The following is a 13,044-nucleotide window of genomic DNA, read 5'->3' as shown; positions in this document are numbered from 1 at the left end:
TCGCAAAGCCTCTCCTTCCACCAGGGGCCTGGCGCCTGGCAGGATTCCCAGCCTGGGAGCAGCTGGGCCTCGAGCCCTCAGGCCTTCACGTGGGCCTTGAAGGCTTGGCTGGTCCCGCCTCCCCTGTGGCTGTCCTCTCTCACTCACCCAGTGTCACATGACCTGTCAGTCTGTCAACAAGTGCATGAGCTCAATCAGCCGAGGGCCACCGCCTGTCCCCGGTGAAAGTGACACATACTGTTAGCAAGCGGCTTAGGGCCAACGTGTGGCCCCGACCCACAGCGGTAGCATCAGCAGGCAGCTTGGCAGGAATGCAGATTCTCAGCGGCCCCCACCCCCCCGGGGCTCCTGACACAGAAACTGTAAGGGTGAGGCCCAGCGCTGTCTTGTAATGAGCCCCCAGGGGCCCTGCCGATGGTGCCCAAGCAGTAGAAGGCTGCACCGGACACCAAGGCCCTTTTCCGGTCACCTTCTCGTGCCTTCGGCAGACATTCACTGACAACCAGCCAAGTGCAACACCGGGAAAAGACAAGCTTGGGGAGGCTTGGGGAAATCAAACTCTGGGCCTGTTTGCTTGGCTGAAACGTGGGGCTGACACCACCCTCCTCTGAGTGGCTGTGAGGATTAAATGAGCAATTACTTATCAAGTGTCCTGACACGTGCCTTGAGGCACTGAGGCTTTCTTATGGCCCCAACTTCATACAATCTAGGTGACCTGGGTCCTCATGAGTCCTGTCCTACATGCAGAGGAGAACCAGCCTCCTCTGCAAACACTCCAGTCTGATGGCACACAGGTGGTCGCTGGGGCGGGCATCCCCCCTGAAAGCCTAGGGGAAATGTCTCTCGAGTCGGCCCACCACGCTCTCCTCTGACCTGCTCCGCAAATACACTGATGGAAGGAGGAGGCTTCTCAGGAGCCGCCTGAGCTCAAACTTCATCCCCTGAGCACAACATGGAGGAAAAAAACCACAAGTGTTTGCAGACGGATTGGCAGCAGGCTAGACGATTTCTCTGTCCCTCTTCCATCCTCGGTTCCTTCAGTTCCTTCCCCCAACCACTTCAGCAGAGCGAGGACAGACTGGAAGAGAATTTGTCTACGAAACTAAGAGAGAATGCTCGCTCCCCACATGCACAGAGGCAGGTGGGTCCATAGGGCACACCCCCAGGGCGTGAGTCAGGACTCAGGGTGGTAAGTGACAGATGCTGATTCTTGCCTGCAGGGCAGACGGAGGACCACCAAGGCAACTGACGAATCTAGTCCCCAGGTGAGCTCTGGGACATCAGCCCCCAGGCTCTGGCTGCCCCACTCCCCGCTCCCTATCATCCCTGCTACTGCTCCCAGGTGGGCAGGTCATCTGCTAGACCAGCTTCCCACAGTGCCCAGACCTCTCGGGCCTCCGCGGCTTTCCCTGAGGAGGGCCAAGGGTACCCGAGGGCAAGGCTGTTTGTGCCTTCCTTGGGTCAGGTGCTCATTCCTGGGCTGTGCAGGGGGTGGGTGTGTAGTCCACCCGTGGAGCTCTGCAGGAGAGAACAGCCCCCAATGGAAGCAAATGGATCCCTGGGGGTGGGCCATCTTCCCTGAGGAAGGCAGCCCAAATGGGCGTTTTCTGCACAAGCTAAGTGACCCTGTCCAGCAGCCCTGGACTTGGCTTGGGAGGAGCCCAGCTGCCTGGGGCAGGCAGGTGCCAGGGGTCAGCTGTGGGGCTGGCTGGGTCCTGGCCCACACCTCACTGGCTCCTTCCATTCTCTCTGGGCTCCAGGCTGCCCTGAGCCCCCAGCCCTGAGGGGTCCCGCCCAGGTCTGGCCTTAGTGTTCTCAGAGCTTCCTGGCTCCCTCCACCCTTCCTTCTCCCCAGATCCAGTGAGCTCTGCTGGAGACTGCTGAAAAGGCCATGCCACCATACGTGATGTGGGCTGGCCTCCTTCTGCTCTAGCTGGAATTGGGTTCAGATCCTGGGGGAATGACCCCTATCCATGGGCATGAGGAAAAACCCCTCCCCTCTCTGAGCTTCCCCCCTGTATCACGCTCCTGGGGTGACCGGGGGCCTCATCTGGTCTGAGCTTTAATTTGGGGGCCGAGCCCAGTGCCAGCCACCCAGCAGGTGCCCAATAGGTGGTCACTAATGAACCAGTGTGAGATGGGCAGAGGTGGCCTCTCCTGCCTGCTTCTCTAACAGGTCCAGCCCCGCAGGTCTCCTGCGTGTATGTCAGACTCCCCTGGGGGGTTGGGAAGGACCCTTGTGATAACAGGCCCATCCCAATAGTCCAGAATAAGGATCCTATCTCAAAATCAGAAGATCAGCAACCTTAACACTCCCTTGCCAGGTAACATACATATTCCAGGGGTTAGGACGCGGGCATCTTCCTGCCAAACAAACCCACTACAGCTCAGCAGTGGTGGCTGAGTGTAAGCCCTGGTTGGCTCCAAGGCCCAGGGGCCTCCTAATCCCCCCAGAGGGTGTGGGGGCCTAGCTCTTCTGAGCCCAGCCCTGGTTGCCGAGGCCATGGGGCGCCGTGGCCTCCGGGTTATCTCCCTGCTGCAGGCACCCACCCTAGGAGCATCCCAGGGGCCCCAGAGTGGAGGTGGCCCTGCTGAGGGAGCTCTTGCAAGCCTGAGCAGAGGGCCCTTACCCCAGCAGAGGCATGAGTCTCCTTCTGCTGTTCTGCTTGGCCATGCTGGGTGAGCTAATGGGGACATCGTTGGGGGCAGGAGGGACCACCGCCAGGGCCTTGGGGAAGCAGGCTGAGGGTGCAGGGATGCCAGGGAGCATAGGAGAGGGACCTGGAGGCACAGACACTTCCAGAAGCACGAGACAGAGAGGGAGAGATGTGGGCTTGAGACCAGCCCCTTACTGCACAATGTGGCCCAGTGATTGCTTCACTGTGCTGGGCCCACTATTTACTCATCCACAAAACGGCTGATGATGCTGAATGTTGTGGCCTCAAAAGAGCTTCTGCGAGCGGAGACACTTGTTGAGTCCTAGGCCTCCCTTCTGTCCTTGGCAGGAGGCTCTCTGGGTGGTCTCTGGCCTCCCCTCCACCCTGGGCTCCCTGCTTACTCCCTTCACACCCTCCCCCGCTTCCAGGCACCAGCGGCTTCTCCGCGCAGCAGGAGGTAGGTGAGTAGCCCAGCACGCTTGAGGGAGACGGCGGGTGCCGTGGTGGGTGCCGTGGCTGGCGGAGGTTGCTGATGGTGTGCGGGTGTCTGGGGGTGGACAGATGGACAATTCTGGAACTTGGCCTCAACCCCTGCAGGGCCCTTGAGGGCATGGAGAGGAGCAGGAGGGCAGGCCAGTGGGGGACCTCCAGGGGACTTGGGGCAAGGAGAGAGCTGGCTTCCAGCTGGGCTCCGGAGCGGGGAGGAAGGGGAGCCGAGAGCGTGTCCCTGGGCAGGTACATCCCAGTCAATCTACCCCGGGTGCCCAATCTGGAGCAGATCTGCCGGGTGGGTGTGATTCCAGTGAGGGCTGGGGGCACCCGGCGGGGCACTGGGGCCGAGGAAGTCCAGGCTTCCCCAGAGGTCCTGCAGACGGAGTCTGGCTTACTCTCAGAGGCAGCTGGAGGGCGCGGGGCCCCTTCTCCACCAGGGGGTGGTACAGAGCGAGGGGGAGGGGACGCTCCTGGTCCCTCCTCCATGCCTGCCTCCTCCCCCCCCTTCTCCAGCTCTCCCTCTACCACAGCCCCACCCCCATTTCTAGCCCTGTGACCCTTAAGGTCAGGGTGGTGGGTTACCTCCTCCTCTCCACCAGGCTGCGGGGTGGTGTTCCCCCCTGACTTGTCTCCACCATCACCTCGCCGGGGCCACCGGGTCACAGAGCTGGCATCTGTCTCTATTCCGCTGAACGGTGGGTCTCGCTTGAATGCAGCACAAGCAAAATTATCATTTCCTCATTTGCTTTAAAAACAAACACGTCAGTCCTGGTGTTTCTGCTAAAAAGAGAGCGGCTGGAGGCGGCAGACATTTGCGTCCCCGTTTCGAGAAGTACCTGGCCAGGGCTGGTGGGCCCCCCTCCGCCCCTGACTTCTGCTCAGACTCTTGCCCAACAAGCCTTGCTAACTAAACTCCGGAGAGGCCAGCTGGGAAATCATTCATTCGTTCAACAGAGACTGTAGGAGCACCTGTTTGGTGCCTGGCACTGTTCTAGGCCCCAAGATGGATCCACAGGGTGCAGAAAAAAACAAAGATCCCCACCCTCCCATAGCTTACATTCCGGCGGGGCCGCGGGGGTGGGGAGACAGATGACAGATGATAGGGACAATAAGCGCCTTCCACAGTGTGTTGGAACCCAGTAAGTCCTAGAGAGAAGCAAGCAGGGAGGAATGGAAGGGAACACGGGGGGTTGGGGAGGGTCAGCATGTGTTGGGAGATTGTCACTGAGAAGGGGACACCCAAGCAGGGACACAAAGGAGCCAGTAAAGCCTGGGAGGCCTGAGTGCTGACTGCAGGAAGCAGTGGGGAGGGGAGAGCTCGATGGGGAGGAGGGTTGAGTAGGGAGTGCTCGGTGGACGTCGCTACGGGGGGTGGGGTTTTCATGGAAGCCAAGGTCTGGTTTGCCCTTCAAGGCTGCTGTGTTGAGAAGAGACGGGATGGGGACCATGGGTAGAATCCCGGGGAGCCATCAGGCTGTTCCTGGGATCCAGAGGAGAGATTGGGTGATCGCCAGAGCCCCCGGGAGAAGTGATCAAGATATATCCTGAAGGTCAGGCCAGCAGCGTGTGCTGGGAGGATGGGATGGGAAAGACAGAGCCAGAGAAGATGATCCCAAAGTTTTTGGCCTGAGCAACTCGAAGGAGTGACCAAATAAAGTGCAGCCTTACCATGGAATATTATGCAGCTAAACACTCCCGTGGGGGCAAGAAGTGGGGCACAAGAGATGGGAAGTTGAGGAACTGAAGGGCCAGGGTGTTGGAAAGACGATCTCTATGTATTTCGAAATCCCCAGGCATTGTGGCCGGTGTGGTATTGAGAGTGGTAGGAACGGCGGGGGGCAGGAATCTTCAAGGAATGATGCGTGTTTCTAGGTAACTAACCCCGGGGGAGCAGGGTAGAATACATCTGAAGACATGAGGTTCAAGCCTGGTGTGTAGGGAGGGAGGAGGGAGAATAGTCCAGAAATGCCAAGAGGATATCCACCCCTGTCCTCCCAGGTCAGTGCTGGGGAGGCTGTGGGGACCCTATCATCCGAGACAACCGCGGGGTAGGCCCTGCCCTGGGTGCGGGGGAGGCTGGTTCCCGTAGGCGTCGGTGAGGTGTCGGAGTGCCAACTGAGCCTACGTTCCTGAGGGCTCCGCGGGAGGATGCCAGGGTCGGAAAGGTTGGGGAGGTGGTGGGGTGATGGTGGATGTGCAGAGCCTCCTAAGAGGTGGGGCAGGGCAGGGAGGATGACCTGGGGGCCTGGGGCACCCTGTGGGGCTGCCATGAACGCACAAGAGTGTTCTCACTCAGAGGGGGGATATCTGGATGAAGCACGGTTTCAAACTAGATCGTCCCCCTGAGAGCGAGCAAAGGAACCTTGACGGATTGGCCTCCATGTATTCCTAAAACCTGTGTGGTTTCTCAGCGGTGTTCAGAAGAACCCCTTGGAGGGGGTGCTGTCGTAACTTCCTGGGACTGCCGTAAGGAATTACCACACCCTGGGGGGTTTACGATAACAACAGGTCATTCTCTCCTAGTTTTGGAGGCTAGAGGTCCGAGATGGGGGTGGTGTCGGCAGGGAGAAGCTGACCCAGGTCTCCTCTCTCCTGGCTTCCGGTGGCTCCTGGCAGTCCTTGGAGTTCATGGCTGGTGAGAGCATCCCTCCAACCTCTGCCTGCTCTTCATGTGGCCTCTCCCTGCGTGCGTGTGCGTCTCTGTCTCTCCTCTTAGTAGGGCCACGCTAATCCACCACCGATCCCCAGAGTGCATCTGTAAAGACCCTATTTCCAAATAAGGCCCCATTCACAGGACCCGGGCGATAGGGCTTGACCATATCTTTTTTGGAAGACATAATTCAACCCTCAACACGTGGGCTGCTTGTTCAAAATCAGATCCCGGAACAACCCCCACCCCCCCTTAGGTCTAATACATTGGATCTCTAGGGTTGGGACTCAGATCTCTAAGCCTCTAGTTATCACAGACACAAGCCTGGAGACAGGCGGGGGCGATCCTGAAGGGCCTCTGAGCCTTGGGGCGGCAGCTCCGAGGTCCCCGCTTTCACCCCAAGGGGCTTCCTTCTCTCCTTAGCAACAGAAGGAGGCTCTGCGTGGCCACCCACTCAGCCCAGCCCAGCTTGGCTCAGCTTCCGGTCTGAGCGTGGGCCTGTCTCTTCATCACATTGAGTGTGCCGTCCCATCCTCCAATGCTCTAATGCACATGATGAATTTTTAATTGAATGCCAGCCCTCTCATTATTTCTGGGTTAAATGCATAAACTCAACGATCAACAAAGACCACACCAGTCTTGTTAGAATATAAAGTGAATGCCCTGCGGCCTAGTGCAGTCAGAAGGGACTCTGGTCTGTGAGTTTATGTAAATCAAGCTTCTATTATTGGCCCTCAAAATGGAAACCAAAGCAACCCAGCTTTTTCTTTTAACTTTTATTAGTCATTTCCCTCCATGAAGGGAGTGAAGAAAAGTGTCATCACACTGAACACCCTGAGCCCCCATTTCCCCTGTGGAGGGAGATTCGGGCCCCAAGAGCATCTGGGCAGTGAGGAGCTGGCCCTTTGGCCCCAGGTTGCACCCACAAAATTACTGTTGGCAGTGTGCAAAATAGCGCCCCAGAGACCACACTGGACGCTCCGTAGGGCTTTATTTACTTCAAATCCAAGACTTGGTGTGAAAGCCTGTTTGGGAAAAAAAAAAAAAGTACTAAACTATGGGGGTTCTCATGCCGTTGAGAAAGAGGAACAGATGAGAAAACATCTGTTGGTGTGTGTGCAGCCCTGGGCAGGGCTAGAAATCTGATTCTGGAAGGCTGCTGGTGGTTGTCAAGACCATGGTTTCTCAACCTCAACACTTTTGACATCGGAACTGGACGATTCCGTTATGGGGCTGTCCTGTGCGTTATTGGATATTTTAGTGACATCCCTGGCCTCTACCTACTAGATACCAGGAGCACCCCCATTCATGGCAACCAAAAATGCTTCCAGACACAAAGGTCCCTTGGAAGCAAAACCAAAACCACCCCTGGCCAAGAACCACTGGTCTAGAAAGAAATATGCTTAGTGGTCAGAACCTTTAGGATTCCTAGGAAATGTCTCTGAAGGAAGCACTTTCTAGTTGTTTCCAGTTCTCTGCTCCGTGAGCAGTTTTCTGATGGCAGTGTGGTTTCCAGAGCCAGTGTGCCCACCCAGCAGGGCAAGGGTGATGCATGAGGCACATGATATTTCGATTTCATCAACCCTTTCCTCTACGCCCCCCAAGCGCTGCCCCTACACACTCTCCTTGAAGAGGCACAGAATGTTGCCCACAATGCAGCCTCCCTTCCAAACCCCCGTTGAGGGGCAGCTTTGTTTCCACCCCACCTCTGTCTGGAAGAATTCAGTATGGGCTGCAAGAGAAGCTCTTAGAAACGTCTTCTGCATCAAATCAACTCCAGGATCCACCTGCAAAACAGAGCAGTTAGTTACTTCCAAGCAGAGAGGCAGTGTTGATGGAAGAATGCAGGGTGCTGCTGGAGAGTGGGTCCAGCCCTGCGTCCCCCAGGTGCTCCAGCATCTGGTCCTGCATCCCCCAGGTGCTGGAAGCATCCAGTCTCCTTTGAGGGCCTCCCTGCTCTCTGGAAATCCTGCTTTCCCAAGTGGCCTCTTTCTCTCTGGCTCAGCTCAACCCTGTTGATCTGGGTCCTACCCTCTACCCTCTCCTTCTGACTGTCCCTTTAAACCAGATGTTGACCTCTCCGGGGCCTGGCCAGCTCCCCTGCATCCCAGGTCCCCTGCTGGGTCTGGCACTGAGAGGAGGCCTCTGATACCAGTTCAGCGTGCAACCAAGTAACTGCCTTCTCGTGGGAGGGAGTCGTTCAGCCAACAAACAGTAGATTTCTGGTCTCCTGCCTTGGGCCACCTTCCTGCATATGGTGATGTGCAAGAAGGACTCCAGCACCTCTCCCCTGCCACTTAACAGTCGACCAGCTCATTGAATCTAGAAGTTGAATTCAGTGTCGGTCTCCTGACCTGTGTCCCAAACTTCTCTGTGCTTCCTACTCATATCCTAATTTCATTTTATTTTTGTAGGAAAATATTCTGGGCAAAAAGAATCTAAACCCCAGAGATAGACTTTTATCCAGGAGTCCTGCCTCCCTTCCTGCCTTCCTTCTTGCCTTCCTTCCTTCCTTTTCAAAATTGGGGTGAAATTCACATAACACAAAATTAACCATTTTAAAGTGACGGTTCAGTAGCGTTTAGTGCATTCACAGTGTTGTGCAACCATCACCCTATCTAGTTCCAAAACATTTCATCACCCCAAAAGGAAAGCCCCGACCCACAAGCAGTCACTCCCCATCTGCCCCTCCCCCAGCTCCTGTCAACCGGCAATCTGCTTTCTGTTTCGGGATTTTCCTATTCGGGACGTTTCATGTGAATGGAATCAAAGATAGTTCACCTTCTGTGTCTGACTTACCTCCCTCGACGTGATGTTTCTAAGGCTCGTCCGTGCTAAGCATGGATCAGAACTTCATTGCTTTTTATGGGTGAGGACTATTCCATCATGTGGCCAGGCCAGGGTTGACTTATCCATTCATCCACGGACGGACGCGTGGGCTACTTCCTTCCACCTGCTGGCTAGCGTGAATAGTGCTGCTGTGAGCCTGGGCACACACGTAGCCATTACAGTCCCTGTTTTCCATTCTTTTGGTAGATATCTAGAAGTGGGATTTGCTAGGTCATATGATAATTTTTTAACTTTTTGAGGAACTGCAAAACCGGCATTTTCTTAAGGTGCTTGATCGATATTGGTTTCCTTCTTCCCCCTTGGACCCTTTCACCTGCCAGAAGTCACCCCTGAGACCTTCATTGCCTACAAAGTCCTGGAGGTTTTCCCCAGAGGCCGCAGGGTGGCCATAACGTGCCACTCACCCCAGGCACCCCCACCCATCACCTACTCCCTCTGGGGGAGTCAGGGCACCGAGGTCGCCAAGAAGGTGGTGAAGACCAGAGACCTGGCCTCCTTCAGCATCAACATCACGCTCAAGTCCAGGCCAGACCTGCTCACTTACTCCTGCAAGGCGGTCTCCCCCTGGGGCGAGCATTCAGCCAGCACCAAGCTGCAGATGTACTGGGAGCTGTGGACCAGTGAGTGCACACTGGGGGCTGGAGGTGGGGCAGGGTCTGGGCTAGAAGGCAGGAGGCTGGGGACAGGACAGGTTGCTCACCTCCAAGGCCACTCTGGGTCCCTTAGGCCTGCGCCCAGAACAGTGTAGCTCCTGGCTGGGCTCCAGGGCACCATCTCCTGGCAGGGGCCTTTGGGGTGGACAGAAGTGACCCGGGCCTGGGTCCCATCAGTTGAGCTCTGGCCTCATTCTGATAAAGTAGGCATTTTTTGTGCTTTGTCTAGTTGAATCTTCACTACAACTGGAGGGTGGGGTTTGTGGTTCCTGGCCTATATAAAGCCTTGGTGATTAAGAATGTCGCCCCAGCCCCAAAACCTGTCTTCTTCCCACTTCTTCTCTGATCTTAACCCAGGTGTCCTTCCTGGTGGGAGGCACGGGGTGTGGTTGGGGGGAGGGGAGCTGGAGGTTGTTGCCCAGGCCAGTGGTGGGCCCCTGGCCCCCTGACTCCGCCCCTGAGAGGAGCCAGCCTAGTGAAGGAGGGCCCAGGGTCTGGAGCCCTATGGTCAGGGTTCAAGTCTCGACACTTAGAGGCTGTGGGTCTTGGGCAAGTCACTCAACCTCTGTGGGCCTGGTTGCTTCATCTGCAAAACAAAAATAATAATAGTTCCTACCCCTGGAGGGCAGGAAGGATTCAGCGGAAGCTTCTAGTAGGTGGTCAGTTTGGCACAAGGGGCGGTGGTTGTTACTCATCCGTAAGGCTATTTACAGCATTAGGCTGAAGGCCCCGGGGGATTCTAGAATCTAGAATCTTGTAAGTGACAGTTCTTATTCTGAAGGAACTATTCCAGTAAAAGAGCCAAGACTGAAAGAATATAAACTGGGTTGCCAGATAAATTTTGCACAGGACATAGTCATTATTTACCTGAAATTAAAATTTAACTGGGCATCCTGTATGTATTTTTATTTGGTAAGTCTGACAACCCAGAATATACCAAATGTGAAATTGTGTAGTACACACTGCAAGTAGAATAGAAGCTCAGACACAAGACGGAGGGGGTAATCCGGAAGGCTGCTTGGAGGCGGGAGTAATAACAGTTAGGCCTCCAGGCTCAGTAGGCATTTTATAACAAGGGAATTTGCTTGGGAGAGGGTGTGAAAGTCACCGAGCCACGCCTGTGCTAACCTCTTCCACCCTACCAGAGCCCGTGTCCCAGCTGCAGGCTACCTTCACCTTGCTGGACAGAGGATCCGGCCCCAGGGTAGAGATTTCCTGCCGGGTGTCCTCAGGCAGCCCACCCATCACCTACCGCCTGGTGGGGAAGGACGGGTCCGTCTACATGCAGCAGAGACCGAGCTATGGGCAGCCTGCCGACTTCTCCTTCGCCCTTCCCAACACGTCCACCTGGCTCCAGTGCCAGGCTGAAAATGACCTCAGTGTCCAGTCCAGCCCCTTCAAGCTGGTGCCCCCCGGTGAGAGGGCCCCTCGGTTCCCAGACGGGCAGCAGTGGGAGGTGGAAGAGCTCCTCCTCGCCTTGGCCAAGAGCAGGGAAGGGCGCTGAGAAGGGGGGCCAGCTCAACCACCCCCCTCCCTCGCAGGACAGCCGCCCCAGGGGGCCATCGTGGCGCTGGCTGGCAGCCTCATTTCCATTGCCGCTGTCACCTCTTGGTTACTGGGCCGGGCCTTGTGGACCAGGTAGGAGATGGGTGCGGGATGTAGGGGACAGTGAGGACGGTGGGTGGCCTATATGGGCCACCAGGAGCCCGGCTGGAGGCAGCGGGTGGTGGGTTTGTAGGACAGGGCTGCCTCCAGGGCAAACAAAGGGCCACGTGGATCATGCATGACTTGCAAAAGTTTATGAAGGGCCTACTGGGTGCCAAGTGCCTGCTGAGGGCTTGCACAGCCTGGCTTTATCTGACCCTGACCAACACTCCCAGCAGCCCTGTGATGGAGTCCCCTGGCCTCTGGATGGGGCATATTCGCCCGTCTTCCTGAGGGGTCAGAGGAGGGAGAGGGACGCCAGGAGTAGGGATGATGCCCCCCGGGGACCAGGGTGGATCAGGGGCTTCTGCTCTCCATGGCAACCACATAGGCCGGTGCTTCCTGGCTGGTGACAAGAGGCAGGGCCAGACCTCCTAGGGTCGCCTCTCCAAGGCTCTCACCCCACTGACTTGTAAAGTGACCAGGGCCTTTGTGTCGTCCATCCCCTGGCCCCGCAGGCCTTTGTGTGCTCCACCTGCCTAGCCTTTGGCAGCCGTCACCTGTGCGCCGTGAACGTCTCACCTCCCTGGGCCTCTAGGATACCGCCGTCTCCTGGTTGCCTTCCTCCCTCCCTGGCCAGGCTTCTCAGTGGCCATTGTCTGTCCTTGGTACTCCTCTTGTCTCACCTCTGGGTCCCCCCTCCCGTCTCTGTCCCTTCCAGAGGCAGACTCGTGGGAGAGCCGTGTCACCTCTCTGAGCCTCCGTGTTCCCTTCTATAAAATGGGATATAGAGACCAGGCTCTCACTTGCCATGTGACCAGGGGCCAGCGCTTGTCCTCTTGGTGATTCAGTTCCCTCCCCCTTCATTTAGTGGGGTGACTAAGCCTTACAGCCCTTCTGCTGCCCAGGGCGCTGATGCACTTGGCACCCTAAAACTCCCAGAGGCCTTGGGAGGGGGTGGCTGAGATGTGTATTTGCCTAACCCGGAATCTTAACTCCTTTGTCATCAAGGCTGTGACCAGAAGAGGCAGGCTTGGCAGAGTCCTCTCAGGAGGGCCCTGGTCTTTGTCCACTACAGAAAGGACCCACCATTTGCATGAAGAAAAACCTGCCAGCCCGGATTCTTGGAGCCTGGTGCTCTTCCATGAACGCACATGGTGTTAGGCTGAGGATTTTAGGATGGGGTGGGCTGTGATGGAAGGGGAAGGCCATAGGAAGGGGGGGCTCTGTGTGGCCCCTGTCCTCACCCCTCAGCTGCTTGTCACCATCCATGCAGGTCTGGAGAAAGTGGGGTACATTGTGAAAAGGCCCAGCTGCACCAACCCACCGCCCCCACAGCTGTTCCCCTCTTCCCAGGAGTGGCACTCCCATCTCCTGGTGGCCTAGTCCTCTGGCCCAACCTACTCACCTGTCACTGTCCAGCTCACCTGAGAGGACTCAGCCCTCCCCTGGCCAGCACCCTCTCATTAATCCTCACCTGTAACTAGCAAAAAGCGTCTGGAGTTTTTCCCTGCCTGTCCGCTGGTGGCCCCTAGAGAATGCACCCCCCACCCCATTCCCACTCAGCCTTCTCTGTTCAGAAGCTCTAAACCATTTGGGGGTGTGTTGGGGGAGGAGAATTGGATTAAACCCTGTCCTCTGCCTGTCACCCTGGAAACTTTGTTTCTGTCCGCACACCATCTCGGGCATGGAAGTCTAAAGTCATACATACTCGGGACCTGGTTCAGCCGGGGAAGATTTGGCGGGGGCGGGGCGGGGGGGGGGGGCTCGACGCCACCCCAGGCTTAGCTCCAGAGAGACGCAAAGAGTGACGGGCCAGTCAGGGAGTGCGTCCAGGCTGTGGCCTGGGGTTTTGGATGGAATGAGGAGAGAAGAGGGGGTGCTTGTGAGCCTGGGTCCTGGGCAGGTGAGGCTGTCTTCCTACAAGGACTACTGACTGGCCCCTTTGGTATTGGACGAGCTTCCCGGAGAAGAAGGCGGGACGGCAGGGGCAAGTGTGGGTGGGGTAGAGGGGCGGGCCCTCCGCGCCTCCCTCTCTTTCTGAGCACTCTCTGGCGCCTTCCTGGGAGCGGGGGGACGCGGCCCGGGCCACGAGCTG

At 57.0% G+C, this 13,044-nt stretch overlaps 1 protein-coding gene across 1 annotated transcript; it reads left to right on the top strand.

Moving 5' to 3' along the window:
* The first annotated feature begins 1,761 nt into the window (after window positions 1–1,761).
* Window positions 1,762–12,594, top strand: C15H17orf99 (chromosome 15 C17orf99 homolog). The gene is made up of 6 exons (XM_081804380.1): window positions 1,762–2,679; window positions 3,086–3,118; window positions 8,970–9,269; window positions 10,448–10,717; window positions 10,844–10,940; window positions 11,958–12,594. The coding sequence occupies exons 1-6, from the start codon at window positions 2,643–2,645 to the stop codon at window positions 11,962–11,964; spliced, it is 744 nt and encodes a 247-aa protein (XP_081660506.1). The 5' UTR covers window positions 1,762–2,642; the 3' UTR covers window positions 11,965–12,594.
* The last annotated feature ends 450 nt before the right edge of the window (window positions 12,595–13,044 follow it).

Source organism: Leptonychotes weddellii, chromosome 15 (genome assembly GCF_054177405.1).
Source record: "Leptonychotes weddellii isolate Sample4059 chromosome 15, ASM5417740v2, whole genome shotgun sequence".
In the NCBI taxonomy this organism is placed as follows: domain Eukaryota; kingdom Metazoa; phylum Chordata; class Mammalia; order Carnivora; family Phocidae; genus Leptonychotes; species Leptonychotes weddellii.
The sequence above is the reverse complement of the archived record's forward strand: the minus strand, read 5'-3'. Positions and strand labels throughout refer to the sequence as shown.

Excerpts from the sequence above, each read along its gene's own strand:
- C15H17orf99 (XM_081804380.1), top strand. The coding sequence starts at position 2,643 with ATGAGTCTCCTTCTGCTGTTCTGCTTGGCCATGCTGG. Across the intron at positions 9,270-10,447 it reads GTACTGGGAGCTGTGGACCA|AGCCCGTGTCCCAGCTGCAG; the intron begins GTGAGTGCACAC and ends CCACCCTACCAG. Across the intron at positions 10,718-10,843 it reads CTTCAAGCTGGTGCCCCCCG|GACAGCCGCCCCAGGGGGCC; the intron begins GTGAGAGGGCCC and ends CCTCCCTCGCAG.